This window comes from Oncorhynchus mykiss, chromosome 12 (genome assembly GCF_057628025.1).
Source record: "Oncorhynchus mykiss isolate SJ-2025 chromosome 12, ASM5762802v1, whole genome shotgun sequence".
Classification (NCBI taxonomy): domain Eukaryota; kingdom Metazoa; phylum Chordata; class Actinopteri; order Salmoniformes; family Salmonidae; genus Oncorhynchus; species Oncorhynchus mykiss.
Window position 1 is genome coordinate 92,448,018 of NC_143033.1, and position 21,982 is coordinate 92,469,999.

The 21,982-nt window shown below is 42.5% G+C and overlaps 2 protein-coding genes and 1 pseudogene across 3 annotated transcripts in view; 2 read left to right on the forward strand and 1 right to left on the reverse strand.

The window, feature by feature from the left end:
* The first annotated feature begins 205 nt into the window (after positions 1-205).
* LOC149979444 (5.8S ribosomal RNA) lies at positions 206-353 on the forward strand (annotated as a pseudogene).
* A 6,371-nt stretch (positions 354-6,724) lies between these two features.
* On the forward strand, positions 6,725-11,638 carry LOC110486861 (NADPH oxidase organizer 1). Of its 2 annotated transcripts, none has more exons than XM_036938983.2 (8): positions 6,725-6,911; positions 7,150-7,230; positions 7,349-7,421; positions 7,534-7,717; positions 7,893-8,080; positions 8,268-8,378; positions 8,645-8,762; positions 9,983-11,638. In XM_036938983.2, exons 1-8 carry the CDS (start codon positions 6,837-6,839, stop codon positions 10,731-10,733), a joined length of 1,581 nt encoding a protein of 526 aa, XP_036794878.2. In that variant the 5' UTR covers positions 6,725-6,836; the 3' UTR covers positions 10,734-11,638. The 2 variants fall into 2 exon arrangements, with proteins under 2 accessions (XP_036794878.2, XP_036794879.2); XM_036938984.2 differs by having other exon boundaries at positions 6,781-6,911; positions 7,326-7,421.
* A 689-nt stretch (positions 11,639-12,327) lies between these two features.
* Positions 12,328-21,982, reverse strand: part of LOC110486873 (transducin beta-like protein 3) — a 31,573-nt gene continuing 21,918 nt past the window's right edge. Inside the window, exons 18-23 of the mRNA XM_090194054.1 lie at positions 21,038-21,096; positions 18,889-18,992; positions 17,161-17,232; positions 14,817-14,975; positions 14,421-14,514; positions 12,328-13,247 (exon numbers count right to left, since the gene is read on the reverse strand). Of these exons, the coding sequence (XP_090050180.1) occupies positions 12,842-13,247; positions 14,421-14,514; positions 14,817-14,975; positions 17,161-17,232; positions 18,889-18,992; positions 21,038-21,096 (894 nt within the window). The 3' untranslated portion in view covers positions 12,328-12,841. The remainder of the gene's footprint in view (positions 13,248-14,420; positions 14,515-14,816; positions 14,976-17,160; positions 17,233-18,888; positions 18,993-21,037; positions 21,097-21,982) is intronic.

Consider the following 21,982-nt stretch of genomic DNA (forward strand, 5'->3'; position numbering starts at 1 on the left):
TTCAAGGAGTTGGTCTGATGGGAATCCGCATGTCATCGGCCTCCCCCTTGCTTGAGGAACAATACATTAACAATAGAGAACAACCTCAAACCTTTTTGCTCTGTGAACTGTGGCCTCTGGCGAAGGGCGGGCGGGGGAAAGGAGGGCAACCTCCCCAACTCCGCCTAGCCACTAGCCTCTGCGTAAAACAAAAAAACAAGAGTAAAACTCTTAACAGTGGATCACTTGGCTTGTGCGTCGATGAAGAACGCAGCTAGCTGCGAGAACTCGTGAATTGCAGGACACATTGATCATCGATACTTTGAATGCTTTGCCATCAATCGGAACCCCTGGATTTCCGCGACTGGGCCTTCGTCCCCCTAAGTGCAGACCAGGACGGCTCGGTGGGAGTGTTGAGGAGGGACCTCGGCTCTCTCTCCCTGGTGCGCCCCTCCTTTCCCTTCCCGCCTCGACGAGAGGCGCCCACGTTCCCCGCATGGTCGACCCTAAGAGGGTTTTATATATACCGGTGGACTCTGTCTCAAAAGAGGAAAGGCCCACCCCCCACTTGTACTATGCAGAGGTGACACCACAGGTTCAGAAGTGGTGTGGCAAAATGTATATTTTATTTTCTGAGGGCTTGAGTTTTTCCTGATCTCATGTTTAATTTTTTATTTATTTAACTAGGCAAGTCGGTTAAGAACAATAACTCTTATTTACATCCTACGGGATGGGGCTGGGATTAAAAATAAAAATATATATAAAATATAAATATAGGACAAAACACACATCAAGACAAGAGAGACAACACAACCCTACATAAAGAGAGACCTAAGACAACATAGCAAGGAAGCAACACAACATGACAACAACATGGTAGCAACACAACATGGTAGCAGCACAAAACATGGTACAAACATTACTGGGCACAGACAACAGCACAAAGGGCAAGAAGGTAGAGACAACAATACATCACGCAAAGCAGCCACAACTCTCAGTAAGAGTGTCAATGACTGAGTCTTTGAATTAAGAGATTGAGATAAAACTGTCCAGTTTTAGTGTTTGTTGCAGCTTGTTCCAGTCGCTAGCTGCAGTGAACTGAAAAGGTGAGCGACCCAGGGATGTGTGTGCTTTGGGGACCTTTAACAGAATGTGACTGGCAGAACTGGTGTTGTATGTGGAGGATGAGGGCTGCAGTAGATATCTCAGGTAGGGGTGGAGTGAGGCCTAAGAGGGTTTTATAAATAAGCATCATCCAGTGGGTCTTGCTGTGGGTATACATAGATGACCAGTTTACAGAAGAGTATATGGGTGCAGTGATGTGTCCTATAAGGAGCATGGCCTCATGACCTGGTCAGGTAAAACTCTGGGTCCTATTCGTAGGCTATGACAAAATATTATTACCTGTGCTATGATTATAGGGCTGGGGGTTTTCTTGTCGGGTCATGTGAATTGGAAACACTCCTGGCCTAAGGTGGATCAGACCATTTCAAACGACCACAAATGTTATTATTCATTCTGAAAATATATTTTTTTAAAGCCAGAGACAACAACTTCAATGGACAACATACTCTGTAGTTTAGTGAACTAGTATAGCAGGGCTGAACATTATGCAAAGAACGGTTACAATGTCTTTAAATATGAATTTCACTCTATACACACACAATGTTAAGCAGTGGACTAAAAAAGACAGGCAGGTTTCAATGTAAACTGAACAGAAATATATAAATGTAACATGCAACAATTTCAAAGATGTTACTGAGTTGCTGTTCATGTAAGGAAATCAGTGAATTTAAATACATTTGATCAGAAAACCAGTCAGTATCTGGTGTGACCACCATTTGCCTCATGCATTGCGACACATCTCCTTTGCATAGAGTTGATCAGGCTGTTGAATGTGGAATGTTGTCCCACTCTTTTTCAATGGCTGTGTGAAGTTCCTGGATATTGGCGGGAAAAGGAACATGCTGACACATCGATCCAGAGCATCTCAAAGGGTGGTGACATGTCTGGTGAACATGCAGGCCATGAAAGAAGTTGAAAAATGTTCAGCTTTGTTTCAGAACATTCAATTTGGCAATAGCTCTTGTGGAAATTCCTGCAGTCAGCATGCCAATTGCATGCTCCCTCAACTTGAGACATCTGTGACATTGTGTTGTGTGACAAAACCACACATTTTAGAGTGGCCTTTTATTGTCCCCCAGCACAAGGTGCACCTGTGTAATGTGCATTCTGTTAAATCAGCCTCTTGATATGCCACACCTGTTAGGTGGATGGATTATATTTGCAAGGGATAAATGCTCACTAACAGAGATATAAACTAATTTGTGCACAATTTTAGAGAAATAAGCTTTTTGTGCATATGGAACATTTCTGGGATCTTTTATTTCAGGTCATGAAACATGGGACCAACACTTTACATGTTGAGTTTATAGTTTTGTTCAGTATAGCTGTTATTGGCAGAGAATTCTGGAACTCTTTCTTATTGGTCTATTAGTTAATTTACCACCTGGCAGGCCAAAACTCCATCCCACCAAAAAAGGCTGAAATAGATGGTTGCGGTGGCACCTGCCTGTAATCCAAGTCACTGGGAGGCTGCGGTTGGTTTAATTAAATTGAGATGTGGGTCGAGGTTATATTAGAGTTTAGAATGTTGAGATGTGGGTAGAAGTCATGTTGGAATTTAAACTAGGATTGTTTCAAAGTATGTATTGTAGGTATGCCGTGAATGGCCTCACGGTTGGTGAAAGGAAGGTGAGCACATGGCTAATTGCGCTGTTTGAGCTAATCAATTAGATAAACAAGAAGCAGGTAACTGATGTGGGTAGAGATTGTTAGTTTAGACTGTTGAGATGTGGGAAGAGGTTACGTTAGAATTTATACAGGTATCATATCGACTAATGTAATATAGGTAGGCCATGAATGGCCTCATACCAGTACAGTAGGTGTCAGTGTATGCACCTAAAAGTTTGATGCAATCCGCCAACCAGATCAAGAAGAATAAGCTGAAATTTCAGGCCTTTCAAACACCTCTTACACTCAAAAGGCATTATCATAATTTTCTCAGTATTATTCCTAACTTGTAGTGTGGAAATATATATGCTGTATATATAAAACACATAAAAAATATAGTTTGACTGAACTGGGACTTTGAGAATGACATTTGCACCACAAACATTTGTGAACAATCACCAGCAGTGGAAATAAAAATAATATGCCTGTCACGCCCTGATCTGTTTTCTTTATTATTTTGGTTAGGTCAGGGTGTGACTAGGGTGGATATGTTAGTTTAGTCTTGTCTAGGGTTTTTGTATACCTAGGGGTTTTGTAAGTCTAGGTTTATGTATGTCTATGGTGGCCTGAATTGGTTACCAATCAGAGGCAGCTGTTTATCGTTGTCTCTGATTGGGGACCGTATTTAGGTAGCCATTTCCGTAGGTTATTTGTGGGTTCTTATTCTATATTTCGTTGCATGTCTGCACTATTCATATTAGCTTCACGGTTTGTTTTTGTTAGTTTGTTCAGTGTATAATTTGTTTAATAAAGAACAATGTACGCATACCACGCTGCACCTTGGTCTCCTTACGACAAACATAACAATGCCAACATTACTTGGCCTCCCTTAGCCTCAGCAGATCGTTTTAATCTTTATCCTGTGCTAAATATATTTATTCAGTGAGTCTAAATGTTTAACGTTAGCTAGCTAGGCTACTACAACTAACGCTAATAGTTTTGTTAACTAGTTATAAAATGGCTCCTTCTAGCTAGTTTTAGAGAACAACTAAACTGCTTTTATTAACACACAATCTTGTTTTCCATGAAAATGTGTCTCTCACGAGGCAAGCAATCAGGAGAGGGTTGTCACTAGTAACCACAGTCAGTGCAAAATTGGTTAACTTAAAATTGCTTCTGTCTTAATTCAAGGTTAGCAGTGTGGTTAGGGTCAGGTTTTAATCAGATTTTAAGAGCAATTGCCATAATTATGAAGTTGTGGCTGTGGTAACTAGTGACGACCGGAGAGGAGCCTGAATGAAGAAAGAAACCAAGTTCAGAGTTAATGGGAGAGGGGATATCTAATCAGTTGCACAACTGAATCAAAGAGTTTTTATAACTAATGCATTCAACCGAAATGTGTCTTCAGCATTTAACTCAACCGCTTTGATTAACCCAACCGCTCTGATTAACCCAACCACTCTGATTAACCCAACTGCTCTGAATCAGAGAGGTACAGGGGGCTACCTTAATGGACGTTAAACAATGATGTGCTGGTTGTTGAGAGACGTGGTTGATTAGGCTCTGTAGGCTTTAGCTAGGAGACCAATAACGTGAAATCAACATTTCACCATGTCATTGGATTCAGGTTAAAAGTTGACTCTGCAAATCCAACCAGTTTTACACCCTGATTGTTGTTGAAATGTGGAAACAATGTTCAAGCAGTTTTTGCCCAGGGGGCAGTCTCAACCTGCCCGGGTGCCATAAATTGTCCATCTTTCACTTAAACAATGGGAATGAACCAGAATGATCCATTTTAGGCAACACCTACTGGAATTCCTTACAGTTTTGTTTTCAGTGAAAAACCTTTAGAACAGGCTCAACTTGCCTAACTGCTCAGGTCACTTTCCCCAGGCAATAGGGCAACCTTTAGTCCCTGCTACAACTAAGTTCAGCTACCTCTGCCATAGAAATAGAAGGAACAGAGCGGGCTTGCAACCTCTAACCCTGGCACTTTGACTGGTAAAGTCATGGGTGCACACGCAATGGTGCCCGTGCAATCATTTCCATGGTAATGTAGAATGTTCATTAAAATTATGTTAACTGATGTGACTCGTGGAATATAATGTATTTTTTCTAATGTCAGTTGAGTTTAATCAACAAATCACATTACATATTGATGGGTACACTTTCTGCTTTTACTTCCTGCTTTGCTTCAATGGCAGCGTTTCCCAAACTCCGTCCTCACAACCCCAAGGGGTGGAAATGTTGGTTTTTGCCCTAACATCACACAGCTGATTCAAATTACCAAAGCTTGATGATTAGTTGATTATTTGAATCAGCTGTGTAGCGCTAGGGCAAAAACCAAAACGTGCACCCCTTGTACCGAGGGCCGAGTTTGAGAAACCTGTCCTATAGGTACATTTGCAATTATGCCATCATTTGATTAATTATCTTTATATGGCCTCTGCTTCATGAATACAGGGCATTCCTGGCCTCCTCCCCTACTGGCGGCAGGTAGCCTAGTGGTTACGCCTCGAACCCACCTACAGTGTCATTGCACCAAACGCTATCCAGCACAGTGGAGGCTGCTGAGTGGAGGACGACTTCTAATAACAGGCTGGAATGGAGTGTTATGATCCGTCCTCCCCTCAGCAGCCTCCACTGACACAGCATCATCTGGATATGTGTTTTCAACAAAAGTTCAACCTTCACCTTCTGCTACCATTTCTGTCAGGCCGTCTTCACATACAGTTTGATGTAATCGTTGGATAAATCCAAGGTTTTCACCACACGGAACGCACTGCAGCGTTCCAGGGGAAATGAATGTACCTCTGGTGTGCCAAATTGCAAAGATAGTGTTGTGTGATCGAGGCATTAGAGCATTGGGCAAGTAACCGAAAGTTGCTAGTTTGAGTTGCTAAGCCAAATAGGTGAAAAATCTATCAATCTGTCCTTGAGCAAAGCACGTAACCCTAATTGCTCCAGTGTTGCCGTCAATAATGGCTGATCCCTGGCTGTGACCCCATTCTCTGTAGGATATGCAAAAAAGCATTTCCATTTCACACCGGGTTAATAAGGAATGGGCACAACATGAATCAATGTAATCCCTGGGATATGAGTCCAAAGGTTGACCCAGCATGGGCAGGGAAGAAATGAGGTTCCAAAAACAGGCAGTTAAAGGCAGAGCTGTTTTTCTTCTGTGCTTATTTTATATGGCTGTTGTAGCTGTTTCACTGAATAGAGAAGAGGTGGGCCTGTCTACTGTAGTATACGACTACTACTTTATCACAAGTAATAAAATGACATGTCATCAAAGCTCAGTAAAAGCAATAAATGCAATATCTCCAGAGAGATGCTGAGTGTGCCTGCAGGCTGCAGGTAGGCATATATGTGTTGCAACCAATGTTCCCTAAAAAAATGTCAAATTTCAGGTCTGCTGAGTGCAAACTTCAACACTGTGAAAATGCAGCTGTACCCGCTTTAAGATCAGTTTTAACAATGGCCAAGTTACTATGGCTATTTGATCATAATGTAGGCCTTCTAGATTGGCCTACCATCAAAAACAATGGAGAAAATGCATCCCATAACATTTTGACATGGAAATAGCTGTTCTATCATTCAGCCTACAGTAACAGACAATGTGTGTTGTTCAATGTAGGCCTACATTCTGAGACTTTTGAAAAAAACATGCAGGGCTTGACATTAACCTGTTTATCCATTTGTCCTTCAGACAAGGTGACTGTTGTTATTGTTGTTTGATGCAAGAAACCACTTTACAAAATAAAATGCATTATTATACCCATACCAAACTATGGCATAAGGGGATGACGAGCGGATAAGAGGCAATCCGTAATTTTGATTAAGACTTTAATCGAAACAGGGTCTTCCCCGCCTGCCCTGAATGATGGTTCGCCACTGAAATTATGATACACTGGTTGCAACAGTGTAGTTCCCACACTTGCGCCACTACAGCGGGAGCTGCTCACGTGACGCAAATATTGTCCTCCTATTTGTTTGCTTACGTGCCTCTACTGCCACACCTTCTTACTCGGAGAGATATATTAATCTGTTGGCCATTTGAGCTCCAGTCAGTTAGTTAGGAATACACATCTCCATAGGACTTTACGCATCTAGGCTTTTTAATGACTAACATGGAGGAGCAACGGTATCCGGTTAATATCCGACTGATTGGAGTAATGCACAAGGAGAAAAGCAAAGTATGGATACTTGATGCATGTAATACTACTGCTGCTGTTATCGGATATTTCTCCAGATTTCTGCATGAGATGTTCAACTATTGTTTATGCCTGTTAATTAATCATTTCCCGAAAATTGTTGATTCTTTTTTGCTGTATTTTGTGAGTGCAATTAACTAAAACCTTTATTTTTGAATTTGACAGCAATGATTTATACCAAAGATTTAATTGATATTTATAACTTATTTCAAATGTCCAGATGTACATGACATCGGTGCTTTGGTCAGATCAGAATGACATCATTGTTTACAGAACCTTCAAGGACTTCAAGACACTTAATGTAAGTTACATCATCAACTACAATTCAAATTGTCTGATCTAATGTAGGCTACATAAATGCAAAATATAATATGGAGCCATGCTTTTCTTACTTAGGCCAAACTTTTTATCCAAAACAGGAACAAATGAAGAAGAAATTCCCACCTGCGAACCCACTTAAAAAATCGGACAGAATTATTCCTAGATTTCGAGGTAGGCCTATGTTTTACTTTTAATATCACGTTGCCGGTTGATGTCTATCATTTGTATCCTTTATATAACTAATAAGTCATTAATTAGTAATCGTCGTATATTCCTTCGTCAGACTGGAGGATGAAGATTAACACAAAGAATAATGGTCCAAGCAAGTCGGTGGTCCAGCTCAAGTTTTTGGAGAAATACTGCAGCGAGCTCCTCAGCTGTGACCCGCGCGTCTCACAATGTCCTGAACTCATCCGGTACTTCCACCCCAAGGACCAAGATCTACAGCCAGAGTTTGCCAAGAATAGGTAGATTATAGTGAGAATTATGCACATTGCTTAGGGAATACCACTGTGTCCTGAGCATTACGCGCAGTATTACGCACAAGTGGATCGACTTCAAATCCAGTGTCCCGTTATGTTTTGGTGATTTAATTCAGTACAATAAATAGTCATACATTTACAATGTGACTTCCTTCCTCAGTATCATGATCATGCCTTCAGAGGATTCCGCTGGACATGACAAGAGTGTCAACATTGGAAACGTTACGCAGCCGTTCGTAACAGAGGCATACCGGTGCATGGCACCTTATGAGACCAAAGACACCAAGAACCGGCCGTTCAAAGTGGCCGTGGACGAAAACTTGGACGTGCTCATCAAAGACAAAGCAGGTGAGAGAACGTCTGCTGTGATTTGCCTTCCATAAAGTATAATGAACATGTATTTTCCTTTGTAATGAACATGTAAAATCGCATCACTTTTAATCACGAATGTATTGATTCTGTGACATGTAATGGGTTTGAGAGAGCTGATCATAAATGTCCATCACCAGTCTAACCCCTCTCCCTCTGCTCCCAGGCTGGTGGCTGGTGGAGAATGAGGACAAGCGTATGGCCTGGTTCCCTGCTCCATACCTGGAGAAGGTAGAGGGGAATGAGGATGACGATAGTGACGAGTCCTATGGAGAAAGTAAGAGACCATCATCTCTTATCCCTGACACATATGTATTTATGTTTTCTATAGCCTGGGAGGGGATCATCAGGGGATCATCTGCAAAAATGTTCACATCAACAAATCTATAAAACATTCACCTATAGCTGATGCACCAGCGTCGAGACATATACACTGCAAATACTGTACTGTGCATGTACTGCAAGGTGTGGACCCCCACTGACAGTATATTGCCATATATTGATGTTGCACCCATCCTAACATTCTGAATCGCCCACAAATAGGTGTGCTGTACAGTGCTGTCAGAAGCTACAAAGCCACAAATAGAGACGAGGTGTCTATGGACATTGGCTCAGTGGTGGAAGTCCTGCAGAAGTCTGACAATGGCTGGTGGCTGATCAGGTATGTTCCTGAACAACACCTGTCTGACTAAACAGGAAGAATACAGTAGCTATAGCTGTAAAAGAGAAGCATGACTTCCAGACTGTCGGAACCATGGAATCAAAATTATTAGAACTCATACTAATTCTATGGTCAGATGACAGCAAATGCATTGAGAGAATGGAAATTGAATTGGAATTGAAAGTCATGGTGCAGACAGACATGCAGAGTATCATCGCCCGTCCATCAGATATCATGCGGAAACAACAACGCTGTAATTATCTCACTACATTACAAGTTATCATTAGTTGATTCTGAAGAACCCAATACCAGAGATAGCTGAGCCATTGTCTGCTCAATGCTCTTTTGAGACAACCTCTCAGCGTGTTCTGCCCCTATCATTAGAAAACAGTTGGTAGCTTCCCCTTGGAAGTTGACGTGACTGAATTACTTAGCTGTTATCTTTTCACTGAATCAAATCCAAAGATTCTCTTGACAATGGCCGTGTCCAAATACTCCAAAATATTATTCAATAATTGGCTTTAACGTTCCGAACCCTCATTGATTTGAATAGTATCAGAGATTTTTTTTTTAAATCTTGTATTCTTTTGAACTTCACAACATGAATTGGGGTATTTAGAGTACTATATAGGTAGAGAACATTGAACAGAACAAGGACATGTCAATAACCTCATTTTGACAAAAATGCAGATATAACCTCCCAGACGTCAGTTCAACATCTAGTTTTGATTTACATTTGGTTGATTTGTCATCTAATGTGAATTCACCAAAAAATGGTTAAACGTTGGGTGAAAAAAATGCTAAATTCCCTTATGTTGACTTTTTTCAAATCCAATCAGTTTTCCATGTTGATTGAACATCATCACATGGAATTACGTGGAAGCAACACTGATTCAATCAGTTTTTGCCCAGTGGGTTATAATCTCAAATTCTCAATTTGTTTCTTACTGCATACCTTTTTACTAAACAGTACGTTCAAAATAGTATGTAGTAAGATTAGTACACAGTATGCAGTTTAAGTAAGTAGTAGCCAAGCCAGATTTCGGACACGGCCATTGACTTGTCAATTTAAGTGAAAGCTAGACAGACAAAGGCCACAGACTTGTCGTCTATCATTACCTAGGATAACATATTGTACCAAGGCTTTGACAACATTGTGATTTCTGATATGAAATCCAAACTCATGTCAGTTTCCAATTTCTTCTTTCTCCTCTTGACAGATACAACGGCAAGAGCGGCTTCGTACCTGCCATGTACCTGCAGCCCTACAACAACCCCCGTGTCCGCCTGGCGGCTCTCAACCTGGCCCAGCTACAGGTCCACAGCTCCAGCTCTGACCACACGCTGGCCGGACACTCCCACGAGCGCAGCCATTCCCAAGGCAACATCCTGCAGCCGCCCAGCTCCCAACCTTCCACACCAAATCAGCTCAAGCCTACCGACAAGCTCAAGTCTCATTATTTTAATGTTCTAACTGTGCCTCGGCTTAGCCCTTCACCTGTGATGGTCACCACCCCCGCCCCGGCATACCCTAGCAAGGGCACTCCAATGCCTACTATCATGGTGGAGGTGGATGGGGAGATGGATAGACGCAAGCGCAGCCTCGCCGGCAGCATGGGAAGCGAGGGCAGCATGGGAAGCGAGGGCAGTGACTTCAGCGACGACCTCAGTTCGTCATCCTGCAGCTCGTCCCTCAACCTGAGCCGCGCCGACATGGACGAGCGTCTCCGGCGCGCCCGCACACCGCCGCCCATGGTGGCCGACCGTCTCAACCCCGACAGCGGCGTGTTGGAGGGGAGGATGGTCCACGGAAGATCTGACCCAAACCTGTTCAAGATGGCCCCAACCACCCCCAAGGTGCCCCCCAGGCCCAGGGTGCAGGAGATCCTGACACGCTGCACTACAGTCACGCGCAAGAACGCCTCCAAAGCCAAGCTGTCGCCAGCGCCTGCTGTGATACTGAGCCGCTAAATTGGAGCAGTGTTGACCCAAAATGGTGGTGGGTCCACTGATCCCACTGATGAGTCATGGGTAGCCAGTTCCTCCTTAGCCTTTTAAAACCGAGGGTGAAGACTGGGTTGTGGCCAGGACATGTGGTGTGGTGTCTTGATGGATTCCAGGAAGAATCTAAAGGCTTTAGCACAGAAAGTCACTGTACTAGAAGCCGGACTGTGGGACTTATCCGTTATGAAGTTACCTGAACATGATTACACTGTGTTTTAAAGTGTTTAACTGCCTTGGGGCTGGTCATGTAACCATGAGTTGTGATATGGGAGGAAGAATCATACGTTACTGTAATACTCTGAGTCACATATTGAGTCTTTATTTTTTTAATGTGGAAGTTTACTTCTTGCTCTGTTCGTCAGGCCTACTTCCATGCACCTGGAGATGGATACTGATAGCTGCATTGTAAACATTATTTTAATGCTGTCTATTAATTCAGGATTTATTTTGTGGATGAACAAATATTACGGTTAGGGGTTTACTGTCATTTGTCTACATTCCTGTTTTAATGAATAATTTCTCTTCACTTAATGTGAAGTCAGGTCATATACTGGTATAATTAAAATATACACTTTTGTGAATAAACATTCAGTAGCAATTTAGATAGAAAAAAATAAAATTTTCTGTGATTGTCATGAATCTTCTAATAGAATCTTCTGTCTTCTATTAAATCCTAAAATGTGTTTTCATAGTTTCCACTGTATAGTCTTTTAATCTATAGATCTCTATTTTTCCATACTGGAAAACTGTTATTAGCAACTATGGTTGATTCCATATCATATTGTACTGCAAACTGCAACAAATTGTAATACATTATTATACTAAAATAACATATCTTGTACTGCAAAAAGCAATAAATTCTAATACTAAAATAACTTGTCCGCCTCTTTGAATGGAGAAAATATCCTGATTTAAACTTAACAGGATGTTGTGTGTGTGGCATGCCGAGTGCCCTACAGATGACACTGGTTCCATCTCTTTTCCTCCATAGCAAAGCACCCAATTTCTCTCTCTTGGAGTCACCATTTCTATCCACCGCTAGCTTACTATGAATTGTACTCTCATACTGTTAGAGCTCTGAGTCCACTGGTTTATACTGTTAGAGCTCTTTGAGTCCACTGGTTTATACTGTCAGAACTCTCCCTGAGTCCCACTGGTTTATACTGTTAGAGCTCTCTGAGTCCACTGGTTTATACTGTTTGAGCTCTCTGAGTCCACTGGTTTATACTGTTAGAGCTCTCTGAGTCCACTGGTTTATACTGTTAGAGCTCTCCCTGAGTCCACTGGTTTATACAGTTAGAGCTCTCCCTGAGTCATACCAGAGATCCCAGACTTTAATCAAATGTGACAGACAGATAACAGGGTGACAATATGCTGGACCAGTCTAATAATGTGGCAAAGGAATGAAGGCTTGACCTTTTCACCCTTTCCTGTGTCGTGGTTTATGCTCCTATGGGAATTTTATGTTAAATAAGTTAAGTCTTCAAACACTCTTTTACATGAACATATTGGTTGATGTTTAAAATGAATACGAACTTATTAAAAAAAGGAGCACAATAAATACAAGGCATACATTTTATTCCAGATGCATTTGTAATCATGACAAACAAAATGTGTTGTTTATGTGGAAGAGCAGGACTGCACAACAACATACAAATATAAAAATTCACAAGCACTGGTTTCTGTTGAAGAATGGGGAAGAAGTTACAGGTAGAGCCTCGACAATTTCTGACCTCTAGTAGCAGGCTTCCACTAGGTACCAGTAGCAGGCTTCCACTAGGTACCATTAGCAGGCTTCCAATAGCACCCAGAGTTTTTCCCGATGAGCTAACATGGTCAAGAAAAAATTGTGGCACTATTTATGAAAAATTACACGGTTTTCCAAAATGGCTGCCAGCCAGGCCTATCGACCTCAAAACCAGTTTATTATAAAAGGTCGTTCAGGACCTGCTTCTCTGTCCGTCAGTGTCTATAAAGCCACACTGTTGCTCCAGGCAGTGGTCCATGCTGAAGGAGACTCCCGCGGGTTCACACTCATGGAATCCTTAGTGGGCTTGATGTCAGACAGTCTGCCATCAGCTGATGATTGCCTGGAGGGGTGGAAGGGACGCTGCAGACAGGAGGATCTCAGCCTCTGTTTGGTCTCCTCGGTCCTTCTCTCTTGAACTCTCCTCACTGCCAGAGTGATGGTTGCCATTTTTTTTCCCGTTCTGTCCATTTTCTTCCCTTTGTCCCCTGACTGAGGCTTTCCTGGTGATACTGACTTCATCATCATCATCATCATCCTCCATGTTGGCCGGGCAGTTGGTATCTTCCTCGAGACCATCGTCCTCCTCCGCCTCTCCCTCATTCCATCTCTCCTCTCCATCCCTCTGTTCCTTAGTCCCATCTCCACCCTCACCTGGTCGCTTGTCAATCATGAACAGGGGGTGTGGCACCTGAAGAGAGGCGGTGTCCATCTCCTCATCCTGCGAGTCCATACTGTAAAAGGATATGACATCACACATCAGCAACAAACAAAGGAGGTCAAATATCCATATAATTCACGTGTCACACAGACCCATGTTTGCTCTGCCGTATTTCCTGAAGCTGGACTCTAGCTGGATTCTTATTGGGTCTTAAGACCATGTTGAAGAATTAGGCTCTGCTGCATACTTCCTATCACATCATACATTAGGGTACTGCAGAAGACATCTTTATGCTTGACCCATGACAATGACTTAAAATAATCATTCTTCAAACCTGACCTACAGCCTCATTCTTCCAGACGTTTCAGTGTTGATTTATTGGAATTTAATCTCCATGGTACAGTATGTGATTGTACAGCCTCTGATTGATCACCTGCTGATTCCAGTACCTGGTTATCGCTGTTAACATTCCTCAATCCGTTTGTTATTCATCATTACAGTGCTGACAAAGCTTATAAACGGTGTCCCAAATGGCACCATATTCCCTATGTAGTGCACTACTTTAGACCAGAGCCCTAGTGAAAAGCAGAGCACTTGTATATAGGCAATAGGGTGCCATTTGTGAAGCAGCCATAGAGAGGGAATGTGGTTTCAGAATGAAGTCTACTACAGTACTTACAGTAAAAACATCAGTTTGGTTACACAGGTATTGGTCTCAAACCGCAGATATCTGAAAGTCATCTCTCTTGCCCAGATACATTCCTATGAACAACAACAGCCATTGTTCTAGACTCAGATTAGATCTAGAGCAACCTTCGCGTGGCATACTGTCAACGCTGATAGGTCGGATGACTGCGTCTTGCTACGAAGTTACTTAGAAGGCTACAAGGAAACATGAAATCAAACAATTGAACATGTCTTTCATTTCAGAGAAGCGAATCCTAACAATTGCTTAAGTCGAATTTCCACTTCAATCAAAGCAATGATATTGATGGAAGACTAAGTTAATCACACTTAAGTGTATGTTAGAATCTGTTTTAGGGCGAATCCTGTCATCGCTATCAATCCCTATTAAAAGAAACTCGAAACAATGAAATGTATGTGTTTTTTATTCTGAATCTTTCTAAAAGCAATGTATTTGAAAAAACATTTGAAAGTCATTAGGCAAGGCTGTGTAGCGTTAGTATAAGCCCTGGATTGTGATTGGTGGGTGTTGTGTTTAAGGCTCTCCCCTGGTCCTCCTCACCTGGCTGGAGCTCCTGTCACCCTCATCTTCTGCCACATGTAGTCCAGGAACATGGAGGCCTGCAGCAGACGGCCTATCCTTTGCATGTGTCTCTCTGCAGGGACGAACAGTGTCCAATCAAACAAGGGAACTGTAGTGGACACCATCACACACACACACAATCAGCAGACACCATCACACACACACACACAATCAGCAGACACCATCACACACACACAATCAGCAGACACCATCACACACACACAATCAGCAGACACTTTCTCTGGCATCAGTGGTTTGATTCCTTCACTATTATTCAGAAATTAAAACATCATACATCATCTGCACAGAGGTAGTTGTCACGTCTGGCGTGAGTCTATACATCAATGTGACTAACACACACACCCCCCACCTCACCAGTGTATGGTATGAGTCCCTCCAGGTGTGCGCGTGCTCCTTGGTACTGGAGCAGCTCTTCAGGGGAAAGGTGTGTGAGCATCACCTGGATCACAGCCTGGGCGTCCAGACAGCTCCGGGCGTTGGTGTTCCACACAGCACAGTAGCGCAGCATAGACTCTGGGGGGGAGGGGGGAGTAGAGAGAGTCAAGGTTAGGATTACACGGACCATTAACATACCCAGAACTTTATCATGGGCCTTTACCATACACAGACATTTATCACGGGCCATTACCATACACAGACCTTTATCACGGACCATTACCATACACAGACCTTTATCACGGACCATTACCAAACACAGACCTTTATCACGGGCCATTACCATACACAGACCTTTATCACGGGCCATTACCATACACAGACCTTTATCACGGGCCATTACCAAACACAGACCTTTATCATGGGCCATTACCATACACAGACCTTTATCACGGACCATTACCATACACAGACCTTTATCACGGGCCATTACCATACACAGACCTTTATCACGGACCATTACCATACACAGACCTTTATCACGGACCATTACCATACACAGACCTTTATCACGGGCCATAACCATACACAGACCTTTATCACGGGCCATTACCATACACAGACCTTTATCACGGACCATTACCATACACAGACCTTTATCACGGGCCATTACCATACACAGACCTTTATCACGGACCATTACCATACACAGACCTTTATCACGGGCCATTACCATACACAGACCTTTATCACGGGCCATTACCAAACACAGACCTTTATCATGGGCCATTACCATACACAGACCTTTATCACGGACCATTACCATACACAGACCTTTATCACGGGCCATTACCATACACAGACCTTTATCACGGGCCATTACCAAACACAGACCTTTATCATGGGCCATTACCATACACAGACCTTTATCACAGACCATTACCATACACAGACCTTTATCACGGGCCATAACCATACACAGACCTTTATCACGGGCCATTACCATACACAGACCTTTATCACGGGCCATTACCATACACAGACCTTTATCAGGGCCATTACCAAACACAGACCTTTATCACGGGCCATTACCATACACAGACCTTTATCAGGGCCATTACCAAACACAGACCTTTATCACGGGCCATTACCATACACAGACCTTTATCACGGGCCATTACCAAACACAGACCTTTATCATGGGCCATTACCATACACAGACCTTTATCACGGGCCATTACCATACACAGACCTTTATCACGGACCATAACCATACACAGACCTTTATCACGGGCCATTACCATACACAGACCTTTATCACGGGCCATTACCATACACAGACCTTTATCAGGGCCATTACCAAACACAGACCTTTATCACGGGCCATTACCATACACAGACCTTTATCAGGGCCATTACCAAACACAGACCTTTATCACGGGCCATTACCATACACAGACCTTTATCACGGGCCATTACCAAACACAGACCTTTATCATGGGCCATTACCATACACAGACCTTTATCACGGGCCATAACCATACACAGACCTTTATCACGGGCCATTACCATACACAGACCTTTATCACGGGCCATTACCATACACAGACCTTTATCAGGGCCATTACCAAACACAGACCTTTATCACGGGCCATTACCATACACAGACCTTTATCAGGGCCATTACCAAACACAGACCTTTATCACGGGCCATTACCATACACAGACCTTTATCACGGGCCATTACCAAACACAGACCTTTATCATGGGCCATTACCATACACAGACCTTTATCACGGGCCATTACCATACACAGACCTTTATCACGGACCATTACCAAACACAGACCTTTATCACGGACCATTACCATACACAGACCTTTATCATGGGCCATTACCAAACACAGACCTTTATCACGGGCCATTACCATACACAGACCTTTATCACGGACCATTACCAAACACAGACCTTTATCACAGACCATTACCATACACAGACCTTTATCACGGGCCATAACCATACACAGACCTTTATCACGGACCATTACCAAACACAGACCTTTATCACGGACCATTACCAAACACAGACCTTTATCACGGACCATTACCATACACAGACCTTTATCACGGGCCATTACCAAACACAGACCTTTATCATGGGCCATTACCAAACACAGACCTTTATCACGGGCCATTACCATGTGGCTCCATCACTATATTGGATACCCACCAAGCACAAAACGTTTTCAGAATGTTCTGCAACGTAGTAAAAACAGTGTTTTTTTTGGACCAGCTTAGTATATCCCAATCCTTTCTGACCTCACCTTTCTGGTCCTGACGCAGCTTCAGCACAGTCTTCTCCAGCTGCTTAGCACCATCTTCCCCCTGGCGGATCGCTAGAGGCCACACAGGAAAGTCACGAGTTCACAGACAGTACACACAGAGTAACCCACATCAGATATAGAAGCCTATGATCCTGGCACACATAACCAGGGTCATGGCACACCATACATAACCTAAGTTCAATGGCCAGTCTATTAAAGACTTACATAACTGCAACTTTCCCTACAAACTGCATTACTTTTGACCAGAGCTCTATGGTGAGCAAAAGTAGTGCACTAGATAGTAAATAGGGTGCCATTTGGGATGCAACCTAGTACGCATCATCATGACCTAAGTGACCCATCCCATCTACAACCCCATTCTAGACCCTCTAGTGTCAGTATGACGGTCCATTGTTATGCCAATACAATGACCTCTGACCAATCCTTCACGGTCAAACATGGAACCCTAGTCTCTCCCATACAGTTATTTTAATGGATTTTAACACTAGAAGTGCCGAGGCAGTCATTTTAACTACATATGAATTTAAAGTGTGTATATACATATGCCATTTTTAAAGCCATTACCCTTCAGTTCTTGACCTGTCCTAAATAAGTATTTTTAACACACGTATGTTATATGTTGTTAGAGTTTCAATATGTTAAACAGAATGTGTTCGAAGTAGTTATAAGAGGACATGTTGTTTTGGAGCTGCACTAGTGTGTTGACTATATACACATGATGTTCCCAACACCAACATGCCTAAACACTGAGTACGTGAACACTCCTGTGATTATAAACTGTACCTTCATTTAGCTCAGAACCTGATCTCTCTCAGGCCATGTTCAATAGGCACGAGACGGAAGGAAACGGTCTGAAATCGGAACTTGTAAAATGAGAAATATAATTCTTGTTGTGCAACGTTTTGCCCTAATGAACACCACCCAGTCTCTCTCATCCATGATCAATACAAGGAATGTCTAAAACAAGTATATCTTCTTTGTTTCGATAAACAAACACTAAAGTGTACCTATGCACAACTATATATGTTTTGGCTCAGAAGAAGGTAGGGAACATAAAGGCCTGGAATGTGGGCAGAGTGATTTGCTCCATTTAGTCTATTTGCCTCGAAGGCCTTGGTGTCAGACTGTCAGTGGACCTGTCTGTATGCAGGTCACGTCATCCATTAACTTAATGACAGAGAGGTTTAGAGAGTCTGAACTGGTTACTGAGTAATGTTTTTATTTTTTATTTAACCTTTATTTAATTTATTCTAGGCAAGTCAGTTAAGAACAAATTCTTATTTTCAATGGCGGCCTAGGAACGGTGGGTTAACTGCCTGTTCAGGGGCAGAACGACAGATTTGTACCTTGTCAGCTCGGGGGTTTGAACTTGCAACCTTCCGGTTACTAGTCCAACGCTCTAACCACTAGGCTACCCTCGTTATGTAGAGTTTCCGCAGGTCTAGTCTACACTAGTGCCTGGAGGACTGAGGGAGTAATACAGAGGAAACAGTAGGATAATAGGTAGTGACAGGGTGGAATCCAGCAGCTATTTCTGGAGATGTGAGGAAGAATCTGGATGATCAACATGCTGTATGTACAGTGTGGAGAAAGCATGTGAGAGACTAGAGACAGAGGGTAGAGAAATGTACCTTTGATGACGTGGAAACGGTGTGTGTGTGGATGTGTAGTAGGATATAGAAGAAGCGAGAGTGGACAGAATTATACCTTTAATGACTTTGAGCACAGTGTGTGGCTGGTCCAGGGAGATGGCCAGGCCCAGAGCCTTCAGGTAATTCTTCTCATGAAGCAGGTTAGACAGCTCCTGTTTCCTGCACAACACAACAACACACCACTACATCTGAAAGTAGAAAAAAAACGGGGCTGCGTTCATTACGCACAAAACAGGACTGGGACAGTGAGGGACCACCTGGATCTGTCCAATAAGAAACGCACATCTTTGTTTCCCACAGCAAAACGTCTTAAAACGTTAACGTGCCCTAATAAACACGACCCAGAAAAGACGCACAAACACACGCATGCAACTCCTATGGTCATTGTCATATTATTTCTCTCTCTGGCATCAGTGGTTTGATTCCTTCACTATTATTCAGAAATTAAAACATCATACATCATCTGCACAGAGGTCAGTCCATAGGAGTTGCTGTCTTCTGCTAAATGTAAAGGAATCAGATGAAGTGGCGGCGACGTTCAGAAACAAGATATATTACACGCTCATCATCACACACCAGCTCTTTATTTAGCCGGAGGCTGTTTCCTTCAGACAGAGGTAGTATTTCTGCAGCCATTAGCTCAGCTGGGTGGTCCATGCACAGAGGTACACTATAGTGTATGAGAAACCAGTGGTGGGTGGACAGTCTTATCAATCCCCGTGGTTATCCTTACATATGGTTCCAGACAACAGGTCGTGACTTTTAAAAGGAACACTAACAGGGGGACCAAAGGGAAGACAACATTTCTATGTCTGGACCTCCACCACCGTGTGTGTGTGTGAGTGTGAGTGTGTGTGTGTGTGTGTGTGTGTGTGAGATTAGAAGTATGTAAATAGGACATGTTATCCACCTGGACTTCTGACCTCTAGTGTGGTTAGGCAGTGGGCAAACATTGGTCTAACAAACCCTTGATCTGTAGATATTTATCAGCTGTTGGAAGAAAGAAAATGGGTGGTTAAACTCAGAATACTAACCCCCTCACCAACCATGACCCTAAACTAAACCAATGACCCTAGTTTAACCACTGACCCTAAAGTGAACCACTGATATTAAAATTAACCAATGACCCTAAACTAAACCAATGACCCTAGTTTAACCACTGACCCTAAAGTGAACCACTGATATTAAAATTAACCAATGACCCTAGTTTAACCACTGACCCTCAAGTGAACTGCTGACACTAAAATGAACCACTTACCCTAAACTGACCACTGAAAGTAAACCAAATTCCAGTTCCAAATTGTCCTCATTGAAAAGCATTGAAGAATTGGAATTTCAGTGCATTTGCTGAACCACCTACATTTAAAACCTATATGCCCTGTATGTCCCAAGAAAAAATCAAACCCTCAACCTTTGTCTGTCAGCACAATGCTCCAACCAACTGAACCATCTGTACTAAAGGATGTTTTAATGCCCAGTTGATATCTGTATTGAAGGTGAAGGATGTTTTAATGCCCAGTTGATATCTGTATCGAAGGTGAAGGATGTTTTAATGCCCAGTTGATATCTGTATTGAAGGTGAAGGATGTTTTAATGCCCAGTTGATATCTGTATTGAAGGTGAAGGATGTTTTAATGCCCAGTTGATATCTGTACTAAATGATGTTTTAATGCCCAGTTGATATCTGTATTGAAGGTGAAGGATGTTTTAATGCCCAGTTGATATCTGTATCGAAGGTGAAGGATGTTTTAATGCCCAGTTGATATCTGTACTAAATGATGTTTTAATGCCCAGTTGATATCTGTATCGAAGGTGAAGGATGTTTTAATGCCCAGTTGATATCTGTACTAAAGGATGTTTTAATGCCCAGTTGATATCTGTATCGAAGGTGAAGGATGTTTTAATGCCCAGTTGATATCTGTATAAAGGATGTTTTAATGCCCAGTTGATATCTGTATCGAAGGTGAAGGATGTTTTAATGCCCAGTTGATATCTGTATAAAGGATGTTTTAATGCCCAGTTGATATCTGTATTGAAGGTGAAGGATGTTTTAATGCCCAGTTGATATCTGTATTGAAGGTGAAGGATGTTTTAATGCCCAGTTGATATCTGTATCAAAGGTGAAGGATGTTTAATGCCCAGTTGATATCTGTATCGAAGGATGTTTAATGCCCAGTTGATATCTGTATCAAAGGTGAACTCACTTGAGTATCTGGTCTTCCTGCTTCGCCTGCTCCTCTGCCTGCTCCACCTCGGTCACATCCTACAGGGGAAAGGCACACACAATACATTTATCATCTCACTCATTCAATTTATACAACAACATAACTGTCTGGCTAAGTAACAGTTCTAGATTTGCCCTACAAATATACCCCCAGTTTTAAAGACATATAGCATCTAGTTTAAAACTTAACCTGAATCACTAGAAGACCTAGGATGGGTGTGACAATAGTTGGAATAGTTAGAGTACCAAGACACTCACTAAGCTAATTTACATTAACTCAGTATTCACACCTTTCATTAATCCTTTTCATAAAGATCTGAAACGCAATGGATATCACGGCCAAGTTCAAATTCCATTCTGGTGTCATTTCTGAATCGTTCTTGGCATGAAGTGGCACACGAGGCGTTGCCTGGTTTCATTAGCTTCGAGGAACACTTATGTAACAGGCTGAGTTCCCATCTTTCATAATACAGGCAGGTATGCAGCATACAAGAGGATGGGTGACCATCTCCATGACTAGTATTTACCACTGCATCCTGGCAGATGGAGGTGTTATATAGACCGCATGAAGACCTTTATTTACCACTGCATCCTGGCAGATGGAGGTGTTATATAGACCTTTATTTACCACTGCATCCTGGCAGATGGAGGTGTTATATAGACCTTTATTTACCACTGCATCCTGGCAGATGGAGGTGTTATATAGACCGCATGAAGACCTTTATTTACCACTGCATCCTGGCAGATGGAGGCGTTATACAGACCGCATGAAGACCTTTATTTACCACTGCATCCTGGCAGATGGAGGTGTTATATAGACCTTTATTTACCACTGCATCCTGGCAGATGGAGGTGTTATATAGACCGCATGAAGACCTTTATTTACCACTGCATCCTGGCAGATGGAGGTGTTATATAGACCTTT

Bases quoted from the DNA above. Each gene is read 5' to 3' on its own strand.
- LOC110486861 (XM_036938983.2), top strand. From the start codon at position 6,837: ATGACTAACATGGAGGAGCAACGGTATCCGGTTAATATCCGACTGATT. The intron at 7,422-7,533 runs GTAGGCCTATGT...TTCCTTCGTCAG, and splicing joins AATTATTCCTAGATTTCGAG to ACTGGAGGATGAAGATTAAC. The intron at 8,763-9,982 runs GTATGTTCCTGA...TCCTCTTGACAG, and splicing joins AATGGCTGGTGGCTGATCAG to ATACAACGGCAAGAGCGGCT.